Here is a 24,999-nt window from a genome sequence, read left to right on the forward strand (position 1 = left end):
AGCGCAAACGCTTGCAAAAGCGCTTGTGTACATAAATGGAGCTGCGCGTTAAAGAAGCCCGTGTTGTAAAAATGAACTTGCTGCCTCTTACGAAGCGTCTCTCATATGCCCAGTGTTGCTTTGGTAAGTTAAACCCCATGAAATAAAGCAATTACTTAAAAGATCAGGAATAAATAAGAACAGTTGCGCTGTCTTGACAACTTGTACGTGGAATTTTCCTGTTTTCTCTGCGTTACTGTCTTTCGTGTTGGTTTATAGCTCTTGACAACATATTTCCATAAGTGGATACATTTGTTATGTATAGCTGACCTGTCGTAGCTACGCTAGTTACTTTATTGTGTCTGTTTTCAATAAATATTTAAAGTTACAAGGCAGTGCTTATCGTGTCGTTTCTAGTCTCTCCGTGCTTATTCCATGGTTGAAACGGTTCGGGGCAGCAGTAGGCTAAGGCAACCAGTCATTACCCATAGCAGCCATAACAGTCTGTTGACAACACCGTTTCACTGAGTGGTATTGTAGTACACTGCACTGAACTGGCAGCATACAACAATGCCGTGCACCTTACGCTGGTATACTTCTCTTACGAGATCACGGGCGTTTATTTGACAACTCGCGCTATACGAGCGCATTTAGAGACCGCTCAGCTTCCAACAAGTTCGCGAAGCCTGGAGGACAGCGCTACGACGACGTCTTTGTACTCTGGCGAGCCCGCCACGTTGCGGTCTTCGCGAGGGTCCGAGCTCAAGTTGTACAGCTCGCGGGCGTAAACGTTGGTCCAATTTCGGCGGAAGTTCGTCGTGTCAAAGCCGATCCACTCGGTGTAGCGGTAGTCGCGCGACAGCATGGAGTAGCCCATGATGCGAATATCTCCGAGTGCCGGCTGATCGCTGTTCTCCTGCGGGGTAGCCGAAGGGCGCGGGTACTGGTGCAGCACCTCCTTTCGTTCCACTGGATGAACCTGTGTAAAATAAAAGAAATTATGATCGGCATTAAAGAAAAGGTCCTGTAGGAGGCAGGTAAATTTTTTCAAATTGCGAAGATAAGTATCGCGCTTCAGCATAAACGCTTTCCCCTTTTCGTTGTCCCGGGCATTGTACAAAGTGCGGAGCATAAGAGTCGACCGGAACGTCATGAATTTTTTTGACGGTCGGTGTAGTCAAGCTTATGAACGATGTCATAATGCACAACAACGCTGAAATGCTATCGTATTCGCGTAGATATCTGTAGTAATGAGACATAATGCCTTCAATATTTTTATTTAGTGTAACGAAAAAGAGCTTGGAGTGAAGACAAAATTTCTAATGCGAAGGGGGATGGGGGCGTCTTCAGAGCTTGGACTCACAGAGCGTCGGTACGCACTCATGTACTCTATTCTCGTGTTTAAAGCAGTTGTACAGGGTCACTCATTCTTATAGAAAAACTCCCCCATAGTGGTAGCTCGGTCATAACTTTAAAATTCATTCTATTCTAGCAGAAAAAAGTCGACAATTTGACGCTTAACGCAAGTATCTGTTATTAACTCTTTAATCTTGAAGACTTCAATGAGAAGTTAGGCTGTAATGAGTACTTTAACACTGATGAGTTCTTTTTTTGTTTTTGCCTGAAGAGTAACTGAAGGTGTCATTATGCGTAAGGACAACCTCGCCCCCCCCCCCCCAAAAAAAAAAAAGAAAACTTACAATGTGCGTATCTAGATTCACAGAACAACCCTAGCCGATCAACGTGCGTACCAAGTTTACGCCGTCCGTGCAGGTCGTCTGAGTCTGCGACGAACCAACCGTCGACTGGCAGCTGGGAGGCACTGGAAGCGACGCCAGAGACGCCAGTGTTGGGAACAGGTCCACCAATGCCACCGGGTAGTCGACACGTTCCGCCGCTTTTCCTGCTGTCGAGCTTCTTTGGGACCTTGGCGGTGACACGATCAAGGGTACGTTCGTGGCCACTTGGAAGTTGCTGAACTTGCTGTACTCCTGATGCTCGCCGAGTGACCACCCTGTGATACATCGCGGAGATAAGTGCACACCGCGGCAAGACAAACTTCAGGGACTTTAAATAGCACCACACATTTGCAACCCGAGTCAACTAAACTTTTTATTCTTAAGGGTGATACGGATTGGTTTGTCTTTGTGGACCCAACGATAATGACAGAGTTTGATATGATAACTGAGGCATATTCTAATCCCGAACAACTCATACACGCGCTCAGGGCATTGTGAGTCAGGTGCACTTCTTTATTACCAGATGGCGAGGAACGCATCCGGCTGTCCGTAATTCCATTCCTAACGGCTTCGCAATGGGAAGTTGATTCATAATGTCTAGTTAGTAAAGCTCTAGAGTGTACGCCTCATGAATCGCTTCATAAATATTCAGCCCGTTAACCGACTCACTATTTACGAAATTTGATATCTTTGCCTTTGCATGCAAATTAACTTTTCCTGACACTTATCAACTCTCTGATGCGAATACACGGTATTCGAAATAAGTTTTGTATATAGTAGTGGATGTATTGCCAGAAATACGTCGGCGCCTTTGTGTCAGATAGAACGTGTGCAAAATTCAAACATTTAGCATATCTTTGTGGTTTCCTCGGCGACGAATCTTAACTCAAAACTTCTAACTATGGCCGATATTACTCATCCTTAGATCGTGTTTGTGCTATAAAAGGAAGCAGTTAGTGCGTTATTGGCCCTCAGTGATCGTGGAGTTTCAGAGCACAAAAATATCGAATGAAAATCAATGCAACGTTACGTATTTAAAAAAATTAAATATGATATTCTGTTTTTTTTTCTATGAACTTCAACGGTTAGAAAAAGATGTTTACCGTGATCGCCTACGAAGACGATTAGCGTGTCGTTGCGAAGGCCAGCCTCATCGAGCGCAATCAGAACCCTTCCCACTTGCTTGTCCATGTACGTAACCGCAGCGTAGTAATGTCGGCGTATTTCTTTCTGCCCATTCAACAAGGACGTAAGGAAACAAAACAAAACAAGCACAGTTAATATGGCCTAAAAATAAATTTCTACTTAGTATACGGACATATCCAAGGTGTAATATTCACATTTTAAGGATTGGAAGCTTCATTTATTTTCACGTTATGAGCCGTGTTGGATAATAACAACGCAGACATTAGGCCGTTGACGCTTACGGGGAGTGACAACACATGGTCGCCCACTTGCACTGCAATTCCAAACAATTGGTCTGTACGAAATGAGCGTCCTATGATACGAAATCTGCAGTTGCATGTCCGCAGTGCTATGTATGTATGTATGTATGTATGTATGTATGTATGTATGTATGTATGTATGTATGTATGTATGTATGTATGTATGTATGTATGTATGTATGTATGTATGTATGTATGTATGTATGTATACATATGTATATGTATATGTATGTATGTAAATTTGGACGCGACTAGCCGCGGCAGCGCAGTGGGGATGACGTTGCGCTACTTAGCTGGTGCTTCGGTGGCCGCATTCCGATGGGGACGGTTTGCAAGAACGCTCGTGTGCCATGCATTTTGTGCGCCTTAAGGAACCCCAAATAGTTAAAATTAAAGCGGAGTTCCCCACTATGACGTTCCTGATAACTAACTGTGCAGTTTCAGGACATTGAAACCGACTATTCTTATTTTGAACGCTTCCTTGCATGAACGTTTGGATTTCTTTTTAATTGTCAGCAGGGGAAGGGTATTTTTCTCTTAGTGCACGCACCACAAGAATACTTGACTGTAACTCGACAGAAGCGCCACTTTCGTTATATATTGCCGAATACAGTCATTACACCTGGGGAGCATCATGCATAACGCAGATTACTATAAATATTCCGTTCACGTTCATCAATACGGCGCCACGATCTCATTTCCCATTTATCGTTCGATTTCAAAATACACCGGTTGCTTGCGACGCACCTGGAAGTCAACTGGGAGAGGGCCGTACGGAAAGCTGACGTTGAGGAGGCTGGCGTCGTGACGCCTTCTGACGTCAGTCCAAGGATTCCAAGCAACAGGTGGTAGGTCAACGGGTAGCTCATGGTCTGGTGGAAGCCTGATACGTTCAATGGGGTACAGATCTGCACCGTGAAGATAACTTAAGATGTATGCGCATTGCTGCTTTCGCATACTTTGCGACCAGAATGCCAGGGAACAGCGCTGCAGGTGGCGCCTACTGTCTCAACTGACCCTTACATAAAATGACGTTTCTGAGACCAGAAGCACAGCAAGACGGATCGGTAACTGTGCGCTTTCTGTTGCATTGTTCCAGGGAGGTATTTTTAACTTCAAACTTTTAAAAAGATGCCGCTGTTAGATAAAATTGAGGCGTACTTACAGCGTCAGCGAATCCTAATAAGGCGGGGTGCATATGCGGTAAATATAGAATTCAACTCGCACCATGGCTCAGTTTGTTGCGAATCATGAGCCTAATGCATGGCACCAGGATTGGCGTCCCGCGTCCGTAACATCACCTGTTTTCTTCTAATCCTCATAATAAAAGTTTTTTGCGGTACAATTTATTACACATGCGGCAACGCAATAAAGAGCAGCGAACGTAGTAAGAGTTGTGAAAAAGACAAAAGCAGGAAAAATCAAAGTGTGCTGCTTACCGAGGTACTCTTTCGGTATCCTGAAAGGAACATGGGGTTTGTAGAAGCCAACAGCAAGGAAGAAGGGCGTCTGTGTGCTGTTTGCGCCCTCTCTCGAAGGCCACTCTCGCAAGAATTTCGTCGCGGCTTCAACGTTCTGCAGATCCGGCAGCGTTTGTAGAGGTTGCGTGGACACGTTCACGGCGCACAGAAGGTTCTCCTTGGGGGTACCGCTCGGGTCTGGGCAAACCTATAGGATGCGCGTGTATAATACGATGCGTGGTTATCGCATATGAAGAGATGAGAGCACTAATGAATGCACGATAAATCAGTTCTTGCTTATCATCCAGTGTACTGCTTTGCAGCGTTCACCGGCAACGAAAAGATTTCAAAGTGCTTTTCAGCATAAGTGTTTTAAATCAACTTATATAGCAGTAAAAGAGTTGTCGATCGGCGAAATGCCAAGAGCTGAATGACAAGATCGCGGTGGCGAAATGCATGCACAAGATACGCGAACCCACACTAAACATGTTCTAACACATTAGAGTTTATATAGACTTAACCGACAGTTTATAGATTCGTCTTAAGAATGTCCTGTACATCCTGCGATCGTACGTCTACTTTTTCTCGTACAATGTTAAAGAACTACGAAGAAGCCATCGGGGCCAACGTAACGTTGTGAGCTTAAAAAAACTTAGTTGTGTAGCAGTGTTCGTCTGCAGGCACTCTATAGATGTTATGTGCAAAAATTACAGGTCTATAAGAAGTCACTTTAGTCCACTTGCAGTTAACAGGACGTCAACGCATTCTCTGCTACGTTGTTACTCAAGGCGTACTTAGCCCATCGCTTCGGGGTATGTGCCACCTTCGCTTGTTTTCTGGAACCTCTCCAGCATGTGACTGCGAAAGGCTGCGTGATATTGTGCGGCACGTGTCTGCTTTCGTGATGAGCTTGCGCTGTGTCCAAATGATTTATTCTTACTTTCGTGATGCCACTGAACAAGGACGCACTGCCACAAGACCAAGAAATCGCGAATGCCTCACCTGTGCACAAGTAGGAAATATCGTCGAAAGAAGTGTCTGGCATTCAGACTATATAAATAGATTATCTTTAAAAGAAATGATAAATATCTTGCCTCTTTGTTTTCGAAATATAGGGATTTCGGCGTAAATGGCTTGACAGACCAGCTGTAAGGATAGTCCAGATGGTGGCCAGTTGGAGTACCTGCAGGTTAAACGTATGCCACATATCTTGGTCCGATTCCCCAAGATGGATTTGTCATATTTAATAAAAAAAAACGTACACATACAGCTTATCAGATTTTCAAGAATATCCTCCCTTGGCCTGTTTCGGGAAGTTTCAGGGAAGGTTCTACACTTGTATTTAACTTTTGTACTTAGTGATGAGTAGTTTGAAGCATATATGAATGCACAACTTCGCAATACGCGAACATGTGTGGCTTCCGTTATCTAATTATAACGTGAAATCTATTATCTTGCTTCTTTGTAGAGCTAGTCTACCCTTCTCACTGCCCTTCTGTTAACTGTCAGTTGAATGACATATATTCCGCTCATACTAGCGAAAGAATTTATTGACACGATCGGAACACTGACAACCTAGGACACCTCCTCTCTTCATTCCCCAACCCCTTTCCTTCCTTTTGTTTTCCTTACCCCCAAACACTTCCGCTACCACAAAGTACTGGATACCACAATCGCTGCATGACCGCTAACAATCGTCATGTAGGAGCTGCATGAGGCTGAATGACGTTTGGACCAACCTGGATGAAAGACTTTGCCCACGCTGACAGTGTGGTAGCCGTTTTCCTTGAAGTACTGTGGAATCGTGGTGAAATTGCCCACTGTGTGGCGCCAGTAGTGGCAGTGATTTTCATAAACGCGAAGCGTGTCTGGCCGACGGCTTGTCAGGAACGATGTCCTGCTCGGTCCACAGAGGGCTTGCTGAAAGGCAGAGAGACCGTGGTGATCAGAGCAGTGACAGCCTCCTCCTGCGCCACTACGGCATCACCAGAAGAGCCATGTTATAAGGGGAAAAATGAAAAATATGAGCAAGATGTTCAGTATATGAGTATTACATATAAAGAAAAGATGTTGAAAGTTGGGAGCCAGATAGGCAGTTAGCAAGAGGAGTATAAAATAACTTGGAGCAGAAATTATAATTATAGAACACGAGTTCAAGACGAAGGCGCTTTGTCGGCTTATCCTTAGTACGTACCATCCTCCATAGTACTGCCCAAACAGGTTGACCGCACTCAGAGTTGAAAGCTGAGAGACATTAAAGAGAACAACTGAGACGATTTAGACATATAAAGTATTTTTTCAAAGTTCTATTTTAGTTGAATTCCCTCTATTATATATGCTAGAACAGACAATTAAGATCAAACATTGATATTTCGTATTTTGTTCCGAAAACTTCAATGCTGGTACGTCAATGTGTCGTTACGGTTTTGAGGGTATTTTCTCGTATTAGAGCCGCTGGTGGTGCAGTAAATGTTCCTGAAATTCTCCGGCGTTCACCGTGTGTACACGTCACCATTCAGTACGATATACAAATTTCGATTCCTATAGCGAAATTCATTGATATTTATCCAAGCACAGTTTGTTATATTGAGCACAAGTGAATGTATCTGATAGCGTTCGAGCAGAGCAATTCTGCGTGTTTACAAGGATTGCACGAACCATGTATTATACGCAATCTTCACCTCGTAAATGCACTTATTTATTATGTGTATGCGTGCGGGCAGCAAGCCTTGTCTTCCTCACGTGTGCCCGTGACAACTTCTATCACATTTGCACATGAATTTGCAGACTCTACATCAACGCGGCGAGGCATTAAAGAAAAGCATTTACTTCGTAGAAATTGTGCATGGTGAAGAAGCGGAGTCATGTAGAAAGGAACCAGATCCAAAGCTGAAAATCCCTACAGTAGTTTGCTTCACTTGTCAACTCAAAGTTCTGCAAACTCTTGGCGAGCAAGTTGTCACATGATTGTGGCAAGTGAAAATGAGAGGAAATTACCCGAGGGAGAGGTAATTCTCCCTCTCTCTCCCTCTCTCTCTCTCTCTCTCTCTCTATATATATATATATATGTATTCATTCAAACTAATATATTTTTCTCGTGAACTTTAATAACCACGTATCGTGTAGGAGGGAGTCAGGGGATGCCAAGGGCTTATTAAAGTTCACGAGAAAAATATATTAGTTTGAATGAATATATATATATATATATATATATATATATATATATATATATATATATATATATATATATATATATATATTCATTCAAACTAATATATTTTTCTCGTGAACTTTAATAAGCCCTTGGCATCCCCTGACTCCCTCCTACACGATACGTGGTTCCCCAAAGCTTCCGGGGGAGCTCAAATGACTTACTCGCTAAGTAAATGGTTATCTTAAGGATGACTGACCGTTGGATGAAAATAAATATATTACATTTGACGATACTCCCCCTAGGGCAAGCTTACAGTGTCCGTCCAAAGAATGATACAGTAATCGACTTTGCACAGGGTACTTTGATATTAGAGTAGCTGTATATGCTACTAACTTGTGAAGCACGTCTTTAACACGCGACAGTAAGATATATCTTAAGGTAAGATAGTTATAATCTTTATCCGCATAGACTCAGTGCAGTTAGACGACTCTTCAGTAATAAGTGAATGTCTATATTAAACGCTCAGCTAGTGGTCACACGTGTGTTGCAGTCCTTTTGCTTTGTCTGGCGCCGTTGCAAATGACAGGTGGCTCGACGCGCCCAGTGTGCTATTCTAAATGGCGGTGTCCAAACCAAAGTCCCACCGACAGCTTCTTTGGCCTCTCAAATGTTCCTTTAACTTGGGGAACAAGGGATAATCACTAGGCACGAGGTGTGGGCTGTGCGGTGGGTGGGGCACGACAGTCCACCCAAAGTTTGTCAAAAGTTTCTGGGTTTGACGGGAGACGTGAGCTCGGGCGTTGTCGTGAAGCAGCGTTACACCGACCGTCAGTCGTCCTCGCCGGTGGTTCTGGACAGTTCGCCTGAGTCTGATGGCTCGACGCGCCCAATATGCTATTCTAAATGGCAGTGTCCAAGCCAAAATCTCATCGACTGCGTCTTTGAGTAGCAGAGAACAATCTTGAAGTTTATGCTTTCTATGGCTGCACGTGCCAGAAGCAACAGCAGAGCTGGAAGCACGTTATAGACGCCATGACTTAAACAATAACTGAGAAGGAACACGCAGAAGTGAACATGAAGGTATACTGGTGTAGTGGATGCGACGCCTTTTTTAAACACCTGCCGACGATGACTTCGTGCAGGGCGAGTGTATTCTTATTTCCTATATTGAAGTATGAATACAGTCCACATCCCTCTACGTGATACCTGCCACGTCCTTACAAAGGTTCAGGACATGAACGATGACATAGAAAGGCTATCTAAAAGAAGCAGAGGCAGGCGAGGTAAGTCGAAGGCAGGCGCCGGTAGTTTATTGACAAAAGTCGGTGACACAGATAGATATAACAGGGGAGTTTAATGTGTATACTCTTATCAAGAGCAAGTTCAAACATATGGGAAACCAGTTGAGTGTCATCTAAGACATATCGTAGGATGTCAAGGCCTGCGAAAGGTCGAAAGGTTGCGGGAAAAGGCACGATTGCATCGAAAGCTCGGCATCCTATATTTCGTTTCTGTCGCGTTACTTTCCGATAGCTAATCCGTTCAGGTCCAGTAAACTAGAGTAAGTGTCCTGCAATTACATTAAAGGACCTCACGCTGTTTCCACGCTGGCAAAATATAATTGGAGTGAAAGCCAGAGTCATAGTACCAAGTAAAATAGGTGTCTGCAAAAAAGCTAAATATTGGGATTTCATGTGCCAAAACGCCAATATGACTATAAGGCAAGTCCTAGAGGGAGGACCAGGGATTAATTTTGACCACCTGGTGTCCTTTACACTCAAATCTAAGTGTGCGAGTGGTTTTGCACTTCGCCCTACCTCAACGCGGCCGCCGCCACCGGGATCGAACCCGCGACCTCGAACTCCGTTGCGCAACGCTCTACAGCCACTAAGCTGCCGCGGCAGGTGCAAGTGTCCGGAAGCCTGCGTGGTGTCTCATTAGGCGACTAATTATTTTTTTTTGGCGGCATACCAACTGTGCGCTTCCTTGTGTTGCCTTGTATGTCAAAATCTTGCACTCACACGAATGACGTCAGCCACACAGCGTACAGCTTTCTCACGAGAACAACGTGCTTTACTAAAGGGGCCCGAAGTCTTCCCAAGAGAATTCCATTCCCTCTCTCTCTTTATCTCTCCGTGTTCTCACGCCAAATGAAAAGACTACCACTCAAGTAAAGAAGCCCAGGAAGAACACATCGATTCATGGTTCTTCCTGCTCGGATCTTCGTGCAGCTTTGCGTCTAATTTTGGACCGCGGCATAGGGTTGAATCGGTCGCAGAACAGACTCTCCGTAAGTATTCATCGTGCAACGTTACTTTGATTTGCGTTTGCCATGAACAGAATTCTTTCCACAAACATTGGCCCAGTTTTACTTTTGAAACCTTCTTAAACCCAACTGACCATGAGGTACAGCTCATGCGTTCTTCAAACGGTTACGATACGTCGCTGCCTGTCCAAGACAGGAATTCTCAGAGCTGGCTTTTTCAACTTCTTATTGACACAGGGGGATGATAGCATCTGATAATTTTATTGTATGGTGGAGTGCTGCTCTCTACAATAGTGCCCGTCGGCTGGCCCTTTCGCCTTTGAAAGCACACTGGTGATGTTTAGAGAGAGAGAGAGAGAGAGAGAGAGAGAGAGAGAAGGGTAGAAGGAAAGGCAGGGAGGTTAACCCGGTGATGTCTAATAACGTTGTAACCACGGAGCATAACTTTCTTGATCATTCGGGGAACCAACAGAAGCAACATAAATTCATTTTGCGTCTGCAGAGTTTCCCCTAGCTTTAATTCTCAGCTCCGCAAGTCTAAAGCCATGCAGACATCTATAAACGTATTGCGGACCCTAATAATCTTCGCGCTTATTTATGTACTACAGAAATTAATTTCTGAGCTGGTATTGTAGCGTGCATGGCAACAGAGACATAGAGTTAGAGTAAATACAGGGAGGTCAACCTCACGTGCTTCCGGATTGCGGTGGTGGTGGGGGTGGATGATGATGATGATGATGATGATGATGATGATTATGATGATAATTACGTCCACTGCAGGATGAAGTGGCATTTAGCTGCGTAGCAGCATAGGTAATTAGAACTACAGGTTAAATCTGCTGTTTGAGGAAATATAGGAAGTCAGGAAGAAAGAACTCGAGAATTTTTCCAAGGAGGTTCCGCCACTTATCTTCGTGGCCGCAGGATTACTGAAAATAGTGCTGACCACGTTGAAAACTATAGCATATGATCAAGTCCTCTTGTAAATAATTAGCGCTTTAGCATGATGAATTAAAAAAAGGTCACACCGCAGTCACTATACGTGTTTGGCTAACGTCGCTATGTTAATGTCCCGTCCCGCTTTACCTGCGGTGTGACGCATTCTAAATGAAGTGTGATCCAAGCACCTTGCGTTCTTTTCGTACATAAATCAGGATAATATCCTTGCACAGCAATATTTCACAGCACTGTAAAGACTATTGTGCAAAATGAAGTATAGCTTCTGTGGAAAATGCAATTTAACGGAACGCACACGAACGTCAGTACCTGTGCGTGAGCATTTGTGAAGAGCACACCATCTTGAGCCAAGCTGTCGATGGATGGTGTCAGCGCCAACTCATCGCCATAGCAGCCCAAGGTTGGCCGCAGGTCATCCGCAATTATTAGAAGGACATTGGGCTTCCTCGCTGCTGGCCCCCAAAAAATTAAGAAAAGTACAAAGAAACAAAAAAACAAATAAAAGGCTTCAGAAAGGAAATTCACTTACTGTATACAATGGAAAATTGCTCTAAATGAGGAAAATCGAAGAAGCGAGGAGACAGTTTACTGACGCCCGAATGAGAAAGAGTACGATACCTTGCGGCAAGAAAATATAGCGAAGTAACGAGACCTTTGTCCGTTTCTTTGGATTTATGATGAAAAGTGATAGTAGTTGAAACAGATCGCAACACGCTTATAAATGGACGAATATGGCGCCAATGTTCTACTCATTCGCTACAAGATGCTAGTATCATGCATACAAACTTTTGTCGTTTGTTCAGCTGCGCGTGATGTGTTCATAATGTGTTCGCCTGGTCCTTTTCTCTACATTATGTTAAATACATATGTTAAGCATTTTGTTAAACACGTTATCTTAAAGATAATCCTTCGAAGGAACAATTGAAGTGGGCTCCTAACTGCAATTTTTTCCCCTTGGGGTTAAGCCTCAAAGTACAGAGCACCGCAAGCGAGCACAGAGGTCAATGGCCACCATTCGCAACCGTCTTCTTATAACCACTTGCGCTATTGCACCTAATTGTGCGCGATGACCGCATGATTAATCCACAGCCCGCCAAAGTCTCGACTCGATCATGTCCTTCACAATATAGACGCTTTAAATAAAGGCCAGGTGTTTCTTTTTTTGGTTTTTGTTATCGGCTTACGCTCATACGCTAGCCGAGAGCGCACCGATTGTTATCAAGTGACAACGGTCACAGCATGGTGCCGCCAGTGCTCTCACGTTTTACTAGATACGGTGTTTACTATATATATATATATATATATATATATATATATATATATATATATATATATATATATATATATATGTATATATAAACGAGAAGAAAGGGGGTTAACCGAGGGGCCCGATTTTTATTAGTCATATCATAAGAAGCCAACAGTGTATGTTGGCTTCTTATGATGTGACTATATACATATATATATATATATATATATATATATATACACGGTGTTATACGGGTTGTACGGTGTTACTATACACATTGCTCTGTGTTTCTGGTGCTGCGGCTTGTTTCAAGTCCTTGCTGAATTTTCGTCGACAAAGCAGTTGGTGCAGTTCGAGCTAACGAGCAAACCGTTGAAATTCTCCCCCATGAATTTCAATTCCTTCAAGCTGAGGCGACGTCGCGATGGATGGGCTATTGAAGAAGTTGATCATCTTTCTCAGCGTGATCACATGCAGCGTTGTCGTCAGGTTCAGTCGCGTTCGATATTTCTGTAAGCGAGTACATGGCCACCCTGTGAACCAATAAATCGGAAGGTAAGTGGTAAATTTTATCATATATGGCTGAAGTTGAGAGCACTCAGAAAGGCCCACGCACCACCTATCACTAAATACGCTGTCTATGGCTTCTTCCACAAGAAGGGTCCCATAAAAATTCGAGCATGTTTCTTTCATTGAATAAAACTGACAATTCAAAACAAAATACAGAAAAAAATGTTTCGACTTGGGTAGGGGCGCATCCACCTTAATTTATCGTTCCTTAGAACAAACAACCCACACACATGCTTCCTGATGCTTATGGGCTACAACGTGCATGTGAACATTTCGCTGCTTACATTGAACGCTTGAAGACATCGCCTGCTGCGAGGAGCACCCCAGCCAGAGGGACGCACCCGCAATTATCAGAAAAGCCCAGCACATTTGATCAGCATCGGCTCACGGTCCTCTTGCGTCTTCTGTGGCGCCGCAGTCTTGGCTGTTCCGCTAGAAAATTAATATGATCGGAGAAAGTATTCCGATAACCACATGCTCAAGTGCATATAAACCAGGCAATACAATTCCATATATATATAACGTATCCCCGACAATATAGTGGCTGTGCGTAAAAAAAAAAGAACTCAAGCGCTTTCTTTGGCAGCATTGACAATCCCTTTTCTTTCTTTTTTGTGCGCTGATTATGTGAAAGATGTACGTTAGTTAAGAATTACTGAGCTTAACTACCAGGTGCTTCGTTCGATCAATGTGTGCATTTTGCTTTGGAGAACGCTCTAGTCATAAGCAGAATATCTCTGTATGGAACCGTAGTGATCCTTGTTTGTGATACTTGCCTTTGATTCAGCGCTTTGAATGCAATAATGTAGATGACCTCGTTACAAAGTAGAAACGCGAGCTCGATCACGTAATGGCGCCAGTTGTTGCACATAAATCCAATGAACAATGAAGAAAGCACACCGAACGTGTTTTCAGAGGTGTAGTTTTAGCCAAAGACAGGTAAGGTTTCAACAGTGTTGGCACACCAAAGCAAATAATATCACGGATGTAATTATGCTTAATATTCTGAAAACTTGGCACCTTACTCATAAAAATATACTCGTATTTATTTAACCCAGAATAAGAATTAAGTAAGCGGCAACCAATGAGAGCACATTTGCTCGATTTGCGAGTAGTGTTCTTCCCACTCAAAGCAGTAAAGTCCGAATGTGGAACCTACAATGTGCCTCTTAGATTTTCTCGGCAATCATTATTCTTGTCCTATGAAACAATCAGGCCCACATCCTGCAGGAAGATACAGAGAGAGAGAGAGAGAGAGAGAGAGAGAGAGAGAGGAATATAAGGAAGGCAGGGATGTTAACAAGTCAAGAGACTGGTTGGCTACCCTACAGTGGGGGAAGGGAGAAGGGGAAGAGAGAAGGGAGGGAGAAGGTATAGAAACATGCACGGAGAGTACTTGAGTTAAAGACGCTCGCGCAAACCAGACTTTCTGAGAAAACACAAAAGTGCTTTCACTGCCATCTGAGCCGGCGATCGGTGGGGTAGGTGCTCTAGTACTGTCTGTTCACTCAGAGGAAAATCATCTAATTTTCTCAATATGTTGCACAAAGATTGTCTTTGTGCTTTAAATTGAGGACAATGGCACAATAAGTGGCCAATGTTCTCCTCGCATCCGCAAGCATCACATACAGGCCTATCAGCCGTTCCAGTTAGTGCTGAATTCTTGAGGGCAACTCCGGCCGGAGGGTGCAGTCCGGCCGGAGGTCCGAGTTGCAATGAAAGGTTTAATCTGTGCAGTCTTGTGCGCCTTGTATGTGCGACAGTCCACTCTGCTAAAGAGATCGTGCGTGCTAGGATAGGATAGGAAAACCTATTTTAAAATGCCGGCAACCGACGGTTCAACGCGTCGTGAGGCTGGCCAAGCGTCGACCCGGGGTTATGCCCTACTCAGCACTACCCCAGTTCGGCCCGTATGTGCTGGGTCGTGAGCCTTGTGCTTTTCGAGCACACCCCGGCTCTGCTGGAATGCGAAGTTGTGTCGCAGTGTCGGTCCTTGAGAGAGGAATTGGGACGCAGCGGCCTTCTTTATTTGACGTCCAAGCTGCGCTGTCTGCGGCCTCATCATTTCGAATGATGTCGCACTGACCTGTTATCCATTGAAAAGAGATGTCATGGCCTTTTTTTTTCTCAAGTGATGGACAAGTTCCACGACCTCGCACGTGAGCTGATCGTGAGTTCCATGTCGGAGAAACAACTGCACACATTGCAAAGCCGGCCTTGAATCGCAGAAGACTGCCCATTTTCGAGGACTTTCAGCATTTATCACACGAAGCGCGTCGCGGAGAGCCGCGAGCTCTGCAGCTATAGACGTAGCGATATGGGAAGTCCTGAACCGCTGGGTTATTCTCATTGTTGGTATAACTACCGCGCCACTGATACTGGTTAATGTAGTTGATCCATCAGTATAGACATGTGTGCAGTCGCTGAATTTCTCGTACAAGAGAAGTAAAGTTAGTTGCTTGAGTGCTGATGACGGCAAGTCCGAGATTTTCTGAAGTCATTGGATTGTAAGGTTTACTTGAGTACGGCTCACTTCCTTGCAGAATTTCGATCCCTCCAAGGAAGATAAGCAAGGAGGATGTTAAGCAGGCTCAGTCCGGTTGCCAGTCCCGTACCTGTGAATGGACAGGGAAAGGTGAAATTAAATTTTTTAAATTAAAGTCTGGGGTTGCGCATGCCAAAGCCGTGACCAGGTTGTGAGGCACGTCGTTGTAGGCCACTCGGGATTAATGTTTGACCGCCTGGCGCTGTTTAGCATGCGCTCAAATTTGAGTGCGCGTTTTCGGATTCCACCCCCATCAAAATGCGGCCACCGCGGTCCAGGCCGAGCCCGTGAACACGGGCTCAAAAGCGCAACGCCATAGCAGCTAAGCTACCGCGGAGGGTAGTGAAAGCTGAAAATATAGAAAGAAAAGAAGTTCACTGTATACACGCACACGCACGCACAAGCGTATATCATCTATCACATGCTGCAGGAATAAACTCATCGCCACTAAAGCCATAGCTGTGATCACGTATCTTAGAACACACGACATTTCACTATCAGTGAACGGAACATTTGTACGGGCGACATGGCTGCTTTCACTAAGCACCTCTCGCCTAGACATCGATTTCAGCTACACCAGCTTGCAATGAAGGAAATATGGCAAGTATACCTAATAGCATGTGCTTGCGAGGGTTATAGACAGATGTCACTGTAAAACCAGCAACGGTCAAACTAATGGGCACGCAAAGTTTTCACGTGAACAGAAGGAGACTAAAAAATTCTGCTAGATTTCGTGTCAGAAAAATTAGGCGAAATAATTGACCGGAAATATTCGTTTGTGTGAAATATTTTTTAAAAATGTACTGGAAATTTTGAATAACTGCGCTGGACAAAAGTGCGCACTAACGTCATGACGAAGGAAACTTCTGGCTAAATTGATTTCTTTGTGCCGTATACCACGTCTTATACTGTCCTTGAATAGACTGGATAACAGGCCATTTACGGAAGCGAAGATCTTGGGAGCCTGGCCTCACAGTTCATTAGCGCAGAAAGCAGTTCGAGCGCTTTTTCACTACCTGAAGGCAACAGACTTGAGTGCCCGACTATAGACATCCTACACCTAAGTTCTCTCTCTCTCTCTCTTTCACTCCCCATTCCCCGCCCCACGTGTAGGGTAAGAAACTGGACTCAGTCTGGTTAACCTCCCTGCCTTTCCTTCTTCCCTTCTCTCTCTCTCTCTCTCTAAAGGCAATATAAAGTGCACCCATATGTAAGCCGCAGCACATGCAGAAAATGGGCGGTCCCTCATAAAAGGGGAATATTGGCTATAATGCTAAGTTGCATTGCATAAAAACAAAATGTGCTCGCGCTTTCAATGCGGACTCTTATCGGTGAAACGCGGACCAGCAGTGGCAATAGTAGTAATTGCGACTACTTCGAGACTCTTGTCATATAAATAATCAGTTTTCTAAACATACATTCGGCTTGTTATCAAGCAGGCTTGACTAAGAGTGCAAAATATTCTTGCGCTGTTGACCAAAAATCTTTTGCTAAAAAGGCTTTTTTTTTTTGTTTTTGCTTAAAGCTCTATAATTTCGTCCTATACGTGTGTGTTAGCGCATCCTTTTTTGTTCACCCAAAGTAAGCGTTCAATGGAAAACTCACCCGCTGAGTGCGCAGCCTAGGAGCAGCTGTCACGGTCGTCCTTAACGTCTGGCCACTTCAAGCCCAACAATAAGTGCCGATAAGGGATGGTATCAGCGAGACCGGAAACCTTCCTTTCGCTAAAGCATGCTTTCATCACCGCAAGAGATTACTAAACTGCTATATCTAATCGGTCCTACAGGTCGAAGTGCAAGCTAGTACTATGCCTACCATTATTATTATTATTATTATTATTATTATTATTATTATTATTATTATTATTATTATTATTATTATTATTATTATTATTATTATTTGTGTAAACATACAAACAAAAGAAACAGGGCATGAGCAAGCTGAAAACTACCACCGAGAGGGCCACAACGCCTGCTTACTCTTTCAGGAGGAGGGAATCAAAAGAGGAGAAGAGGAGAAGAAGATAGGAAACAAAGAAATAGGAATGAAAATTCGAAATAAACAAATGACAGAGACACGGATAAGAGAAAGTAGGATCACGGAAAAAATGTCTATAAACGGGAAACCAAATCAGTTTTCTGCATGAAGAGAGAGAGAGAAAGCAAGGACAGGAAAGGCAGGGAGGTCACCCAGAAGAGCATTCGGTTTGCTACCCTACACTGGGGGTGGGGGCAAGGGGAATAGAAAGAGGAAGAGGGGAGAAAGTGAGCACTGAGTGCGTGTGGTCGGGACACTATGCACAGGGACACTATAAACGGTCTCTTAAGCCGGTGCAATTCAAGTATTGCTTCAAGTATTGCACTAATGCACGATTTGGTTTTCGTGCCAGGTACGGGTGTGGCCACGGTCCGAGTACCTTTGACTCGGTGAACGGTCTTAAGTCCAGTCGGTGTAAAGTTTCCCGCAGAGAGACGCGTTGTACATGGTAGCGGGGGCACGTACACAATATGTGCTCGATGGTCTCCTCGCACCCACAGGAATCGCACATCGGGCTCTCGGCCATTCCCAAACGATAGGAGTATGAGTTCGTGAACGCTACTTCCAGCCACAAGTGGTACAGCAAGGTTGCTTCGCCGCGGTTTCTGCATGAAACTTAGCAAGACTCCATGGGCCTGATCGGGTTGAGCAAAACTCCCTCTCATAAACAGGCAATCATCAAGTGTCGTATACTTGAGTCCAATCAGTCCGTATTCCTTAATTAGTAGTGCAAGTTGTGTGACGAATGCGGGACACTTCAATATAAGGTGTTCAAGTGTCTCACAGGAGCCACAGGACGTACACGACGGGCTGTCCACAGGTCCCTGACGATACAAACGTTCGCGCACGAACACAGAGCCAACTCCTAATTTCACTAACAGTGCTCTGGTACTACGAAGCAAGCCGCGAGCAAGAACACGGGGAGGGAACGAGCCGTTTGCTACACGCCGGTCTGGGTGCTGCTTTAGGAGGTATCGGCGGATTAACACATGGGCGTTGTCAATCACACAAAAAATTTCTGGCCAGTCACTCCCGTTGTGAACACAGGTTGAAGCGAGGCGATCAGCTTCTTCCTTTCCAGCAGTACCCACGTGCGAAGGTATCCACTGGGCAATGAGGGACACCCCTCGAAAAGTGATTTTCTTGGAGGGTCCTATTATACTGCGTAGAACTGGGCTACTGGCATCATTTCTCGACAGCCTGCTAAGGGCAGCACAAGAGTATGCAAGGATGACGGCCTTCAATGTGCGTATTTCTTCCTGTACGTACGTCAGAGCAACGTCAATCCCTGCCAGCTCCACAGTTGTTGATGATGATGGATGACCTATTCGAAACACCCTTCTTATGTCAGTCGAAAGGCAGAAGAAAGCAGCTGCAGCGCCTTGAGAGTCGCTGCTTACCGATGCGTCCGTAAATACATTAAGATGACCTCCATATTTTTCAAATAAGTGCAGCTGGGCCAACTGGAATAGTGCCGAAACAGGCTAGTCAGACTTTTTGTGCGTCTCGCTAATCGGAAGATGAATAGGGAAGGGGCATTTGTTGTTGTGTTCCTTCGGAGCTGTCAGTGAGGTAGTACCTTGTGGACTGCCAGCTATGTCAACGAACAATGTCGCCATTTTCTCCATGCGGGAGAACGGTCACTGAATCAGCCGGTTAATAAGTGCTTGTCCGTCTGATGCTCGGTGCAGACGCTCTACGTGAGATAACGCTCTCTGGTCTGCTTTCAGCTTCAGGGGCAGCTGGTGTGCTTCAGTGAGCAATGGAAGAGACTGCGCCTCACGAGGTACGCCAAGAGTAAGTCGTAGGGCGACACGATGGTCCTGTTCCAATTTAGACATCAAACTAGGCGGTACGTTTAACACTGGCAAGGCTATCGTGTTCCAGGGCTTCCGTGAACGAAGAGGCAGACTGAACTTTAAACATGCCTTAGGGCATGGCAGCAACTTAAAGTGGCAGAATGACAGCCAAGGAATATAAGGACAAAAAGCACACCACAGCTTGGCGGCCAGCGATTACATACACCAAGTGGGCGAGGTGATGGGATCGCGATATGGTCCGCGTGACAGAAAGGGAAACGCTTCCGTTTCAGCACTGCTTCAAGATTAAACAAATGTTCTGCTTCCATGCCGCCCGTGATCAGTATGCCATCGAGATAACACGTCCCGCTGTTGAGTCCTTTCAGTGCGTTATCCATAATGCGCTGAAATAATGCGTGAGCCGACGAAATGCCAAACGGTAGGCGGTTGACCAAAAAATCTATGGGCACTTTGCTGAGCTAAACTGCGATAGGCTAAAGCTTATCTATGACTGCCTCTTTTGCTGTTGTCTGAAGCGTTCTGTGAGCGGACGCCGCCGTGGCGGCGAGCATGGGATGCAATTACAGCCATATGGCTGCAAGGTTTGCCGCTGATGTTCGCGCATCCCCACGCGCATGTCCGTGCTCTCCCACGCGCCCACTCGCACAGCGCTACTGGCACCGCGCCTCTTCTCCTTGCTCCCCTCGCCAGTGATCACCGCTTTCCTGCGTCCACCACTGACTGCGCCCGGACACCCATGAGCCACTAAAGGCTTACGCCTTAATAGACCTTTGTGTGTGTTCAGAGTGAGATATTGCTTGGACTGGTCATCCATTTCAACCTGCTGGTACGCTTTACTTAGGTCTCTTAGAAAAATGTTTTCCACCTGCAAGTGCGGCAAATAACTCGTCCGCTTTTGGTAAGAGATACCTTTCGATGTCGAGTATTGGGTTTAGCGTGACTTAGAAGTCACCGCGTAGTCTGACTGAACCGTCGCGTTCGACCACTAGCACGACAGGCGTAGCATAAGGGCTCGATGTAATGGGTGTAATTATCCCTAGCTCTTGTAGCTTGGACAGTTCGTGTTCGACAGCAGTTTTTAGTGCGAAAGGCACACTTTTAGCTTTAAAATATGTAGGTCTCGTCTCTTCCTTGATGAAGAGAGTAGCCTTTTCACCGTTTACTGCGGCGAGTTCGTCCTTGAACAGGTCTTGATAGCGACTTAGCGAGGGTTCGAGCTCAGGCGATTTCTTGGAGCTACTTGTGTTCCCCAGCGGTATGTTGTGACGACCGCGGATTTGCGTGCAATCCAGCTGGATGTGCTGCAGCCAATTGGGCCCCAGCAGCGGCTGACCATCATGGCGCAGCAAGTACACTGGCAGGTGCTGGCTCTGTGCGTTGCACTGGACTGCCACAAATGCTACTCCGCAGGACTTCACAGGTTCATTCGTGTAGTTTCTTAGCGTAATGTTTCTCCTGCGAAATTGAGCACTTCTAAAAAGCGAACAGAACTGTGAAACAGACATAAATGATACAGTGGCTCCTGTGTGAAGTTCCAACGGTAACTTCGACCATGATCGGTTTTGCTCTTACTTCTGCAGCGGCGTTCACGCTCTGAAAGTTGCTGCATGGCAGTGCCAGAGTACGAACATGACGCTTATTTTTTGTCTTGCGATTCTTTAAACTGTCTGCTCCGTCAAGCACGCTTGATGTGGCCCTTTCTGTCATCACCTGCTCTTAAACAACTAACTCTGCTCCTTTTGCACAAGAGATACGCCGAACACGTACATATTTATACTGATTGATCGGCAACTCTCCAGTGCTCCTCTGGAGCCGTGGTCTTCCTAACGAAAGCCACCACCTTCAGTTTCAAGACATGTCACCCAACGACACCGATGGCTGCGGAACTTGCAGTTCTTCGCGCTGCACTTCGTCTCGTCAGCCAAGAACAACCTCGAAGATGGTAAATATTCAGCGACTCGAAGGCAGCACTGCAATATTTGCTATCAGCGCTGCGGCGCGGGCCACACTAACAACTGGTATTTGAGATTAGAGAACTAATCCATACCTTTACTGAGAAAGGATACCACGTGATATTTCAGTGGCTTCCAAGTCACTGCGGAGTCATAGGGAACGAACACGCCGATAACGCTGCTCGGTCGGCTCTTCAAGGGGACGAAGAGGAGCCGATACCGTTATCAAGGACAGATGCCGTTAGAAAACTTCGAATACTCAGCCGTGACATCACATTCTCCTTGTGGAATGCAGGAAGTTTTCAAAACAACCGGCTCCACAATCTTGACTCCTCTCTACGCCTTTGCATTCCAGCTGGACTCTACCGTCCCGAAGCTACCCTGCTTTGTCGAGTATGGCTAAGGGTGGCTTTCACCAAGTCTTTTGCTTTCCGAATCGGATGCGCCGACGACGCCTCGTGTGATCACTATGGTAACGAGGAGACTCTTCAACACCTTGTTTGTGACTGTCCTCGCTATAATTTACAGAGCCGATCACTCGCAATCTCGATAGCGCGCTTTGACTGAAGTCCTCTCACAGAGGAACTTATTTTAAAATGCCGCCATCACAAGCCATCGCAGCAGAGGGCAATGAAGGCACTGTTGCAGTTTTTGAGGGCGACAGAATTGGACGAGTGGCTGTAGCCTGAACGGATGTTTATAGTGCTGCAAGTACTACTGTGTTGTGCGGTGGCAGTATGCGGCGACAGTGACCGACTGTGATTGTATGTGTACGCTCCTTTATTTCTTTATCTCTACTTTGTTATCACTTGACCTCCCCTCCCCTCTCTCCCCAGCCTAGGGTAGCAAACCGGATCTTCCCCACTGGTTAACCTCCCTGCCTTTCCCCTTTCCTCTGTCCCTCTCTCTCTGTTGCAGTGAAAGCATTTGGCATTCATATACCGACAAGAGTTTGCTGCGTGTTTTATTGACCCGCGGCGATAACATGAGGCAGAAGTTTGTTCGGTGCTGTTAACTTTATGCAAGCCATATTCTGTCGATGGCGTTGAGCGCGTTGCAGACGCACTTTGAATAGCCGCTTCGATAGCTTTGCATGGTCTACCGCTGTTTGAAACATAAGCTGATTGTCTTCTGCAAATAAGTTGCTTTGAATGTCAGCTCGAAGCTACCACAAACAAATCTGTCCCTTTAGGCTTGATTGAGAAAAGTGCCGAACTCGCAACTTTGTGCGAGCCTCCACAGCCCTGCGGCATACTGAGCAGTAGTCTCTAGCGGCAATTGCGAGTGGCGATGAAATTTGGCTCTTTCTCCAATTATGGACAGTTTTGGGACAAAGTGGCTTCGCAGTGGGTTCGAATCCCACGCTTGTCGCCAAGACTGTCGTGTTCCAGGGCTTCCGTGAACGAAGAGTCAGACTGAACTTGAAACATGATTTATTGCATAGCAGCAACTTAACGTGGCAGAATGACATCCAAGGAATATAAGGACAAAAAGCACACACCACAGTTTGGCGGCCAGCAATTATATGCACAAAGTGGGCGACAGTGATGTGATCGCGATATGGCCCGCGTGACAGAAAGAGAAACGCTATCACACAAGTACACGTGTACAGATATGCGACAAGGCATACATCATGTCAGAAAGTGCAGATGATTCGTATACCGGTAGTGCTGTCATCTGGTCACAGCCGTCGCCCCTAGCATACCATTGCTTACCACACGCAATTAAAAATCAAGCAAAGCTCAACACAATCCAATATTGTGCGTTTTCTTTATAGAGTTAGAACATTGTTAATGTGGTAAGAGTTAATGTAGTGTTCTCAACGCAACAATTTATTTTCTTCGTATAACTTATTATCAATGCGATCTTGTTTCTTCTAAAGTTTGTGTGCCATGGCTGTCGTGAATTGGGGATCGCACGACTCCAAAGCTGCACACTGGGCTATAAAGGACGTCGTATGGCTTCGCGTTAATTTTGCCTATACCTGGGGGTTTTGATGTGCGCCCAAAGCATGGTACGCACACGTTTTCATGGATTCCATCCCATACGATATGAGATGGTCGCGGTCGGGGATCTAATCCTCGACGTCATGCTCCGCAGCAGATCGGAATAGCCAGTGAGCCCCCACTGCAGGTCCAGAGCTGCCTTAAAGTGCTGCCGTGTCTGGTCTTATGGATGTTAATGAATGTTATTTTTCATTTGTGGAGGTTAATGAATGCCATAGATATCTGACAACGCATAGTTCTCGTAGGGAAGATTGCGAACCTCAAGTAAAGATGTGGGGCGACGGGGGAGGCGTTCTGTTAACAAGCTTCTGACGTGGTGTGATTTCCGTTAATTTTAAGAAAGCGATAAATACAGTGAGGGACGAGATGCTAACCAAACATCATTAAGCAAGTTAGCTGCCTTGCAGCGGAGAAAAGTCGCAGTTTTGCCAGAAAAGCGATGCATCTATTGCGATAACAAATTTGTGGACAGCTAGTTGTACGAAGTAAAAATAGTAGTTTTATCGGTCGTGTAAACTTGCAAACATAGGCATACTAACTAAATAAACAGGCATAGTGCCCCGCGCGCACAAGCAAACATGAACGCACCTCACTCGATGACCGCGCAAGCTCGCTGTCAAAACGCTCGAGTAAGGAAGCGCGGCAGCAGCACCGAGTAAATTGACCTTCGTGCTGCGCCTCGCATGAACGCGAACTTAGCCGTGAGAACAGAGGCCGCGGCGAACTCTGTCCACATCGCAGAAGGCTTTCAAGATACAACGGCAAAGTAGAATGTAAATACAGAGTAGATGCAAAGTACAACGCCCCCCCCCCCCTCTCTCTACGCCCCTCCATTTCCTTGCGTGCGACGGAAGACGGCACACCTCCCCGCTTCCCTCGCTTGCGTGCGCGAGATTCAGCCTCAATCACCGGCTCACCCTCACGTGTTTTAAATCGCACATACCGTACAGGGTGCGCAGTGGCGATTTTATCACCCTTGAATTTTATACGGAACCTCACGACGGCGGCGACGGCAGAAATGCGCCTGGGATGTCCATATAATTTCTATCGCAATAAAAGAGCATGGAGGGAAAACGATGGAGGCGAGACGCAAGAGAAAGATAACTAAGACTATAGAACAAAGAAACAGCGCAGTGTTTGTGCAAGTGGCCACTTGAGTATTTCAAATGCGTTTTAACCGGGCTCATAAAGTGTTATCGGCCAATTACGTGGGGTTCCCAGGGTAGTCACTCTCGTAAAAATCGTCTAGCGGACTTAATGCACCAAGGTGCAAGGTTCGTCAAACATCAAGGCAGGGACAGTGATCGAACGAAAGTTATTTTATGCCTGTGATGTCTGTGACATAAAAAAGCGCTATTTTTTCGTTTTTTGTATTCTCTCCGACAGATCTGACGTTTCTCAAACAGATATGATGTTCAAACAGATATGGGGACCTGTTTAATCAATAGATCTCTGTCTGGTAAGCCGATACACTTTTCTTGTGTGGAATGATAATGATTTTGTGAAGGCTACTTCGGGCCATAGGCGACTAAGCTGTAGCAAGGCACTACGCAGGGTTTCTGTACCCGCTTTGATAGATCAGGGCCAGAAGGAATCCGCTTAGCCAATTTTGCATCCTGTGCAAGTAGCCAAGGCTCCCCTGCCACGTCCGCTTTTGATAATGCCTCGCCAATGAAAGGAAGTGTAACCGAGCATCGTTATAACGCATAGAGCAACTCTATCGACTAGATTTTCGAAATTGTTGCAGTATTATGTACAGCCACTAGAATATTTTGTTCTTTAATGGAGCCTGTGCTTCAAATGTTCGATATGGGCTTCTC

The 24,999-nt window shown here is 45.5% G+C and overlaps 1 protein-coding gene across 4 annotated transcripts; it reads right to left on the reverse strand.

Annotated features, from left to right (window-relative positions):
* Positions 1-572: 572 nt before the first annotated feature.
* Positions 573-17,036, reverse strand: Ids (iduronate 2-sulfatase). Of its 4 annotated transcripts, none has more exons than XM_075688914.1 (10): positions 16,970-17,036; positions 13,104-13,251; positions 11,310-11,449; positions 6,363-6,543; positions 5,718-5,806; positions 4,603-4,831; positions 3,911-4,071; positions 2,822-2,948; positions 1,731-1,993; positions 573-958 (listed from the first exon to the last, which is right to left on the reverse strand). In XM_075688914.1, exons 2-10 carry the CDS (start codon positions 13,186-13,188, stop codon positions 641-643), a joined length of 1,593 nt encoding a protein of 530 aa, XP_075545029.1. In that variant the 5' UTR covers positions 13,189-13,251; positions 16,970-17,036; the 3' UTR covers positions 573-640. The 4 variants fall into 4 exon arrangements, with proteins under 4 accessions (XP_075545029.1, XP_075545025.1, XP_075545027.1 ...); XM_075688910.1 differs by having other exon boundaries at positions 11,310-11,452; XM_075688912.1 differs by lacking the exon at positions 16,970-17,036 and adding an exon at positions 15,353-15,434 and having other exon boundaries at positions 11,310-11,452.
* Between the last annotated feature and the right edge of the window lie 7,963 nt (positions 17,037-24,999).

Source organism: Dermacentor variabilis, chromosome 4 (assembly GCF_050947875.1).
Source record: "Dermacentor variabilis isolate Ectoservices chromosome 4, ASM5094787v1, whole genome shotgun sequence".
Classification (NCBI taxonomy): Eukaryota; Metazoa; Arthropoda; class Arachnida; order Ixodida; family Ixodidae; genus Dermacentor; species Dermacentor variabilis.

Excerpts from the sequence above, each read along its gene's own strand:
- Ids (XM_075688910.1), bottom strand. The coding sequence starts at position 13,188 with ATGTGCTGGGCTTTTCTGATAATTGCGGGTGCGTCCCTCTGGCTGGGG. Across the intron at positions 6,544-11,309 it reads TCACAAATGCTCACGCACAG|CAAGCCCTCTGTGGACCGAG; the intron begins GTACTGACGTTC and ends TCTGCCTTTCAG. Across the intron at positions 959-1,730 it reads GCACGGACGGCGTAAACTTG|GTTCATCCAGTGGAACGAAA; the intron begins GTACGCACGTTG and ends TATTTTACACAG.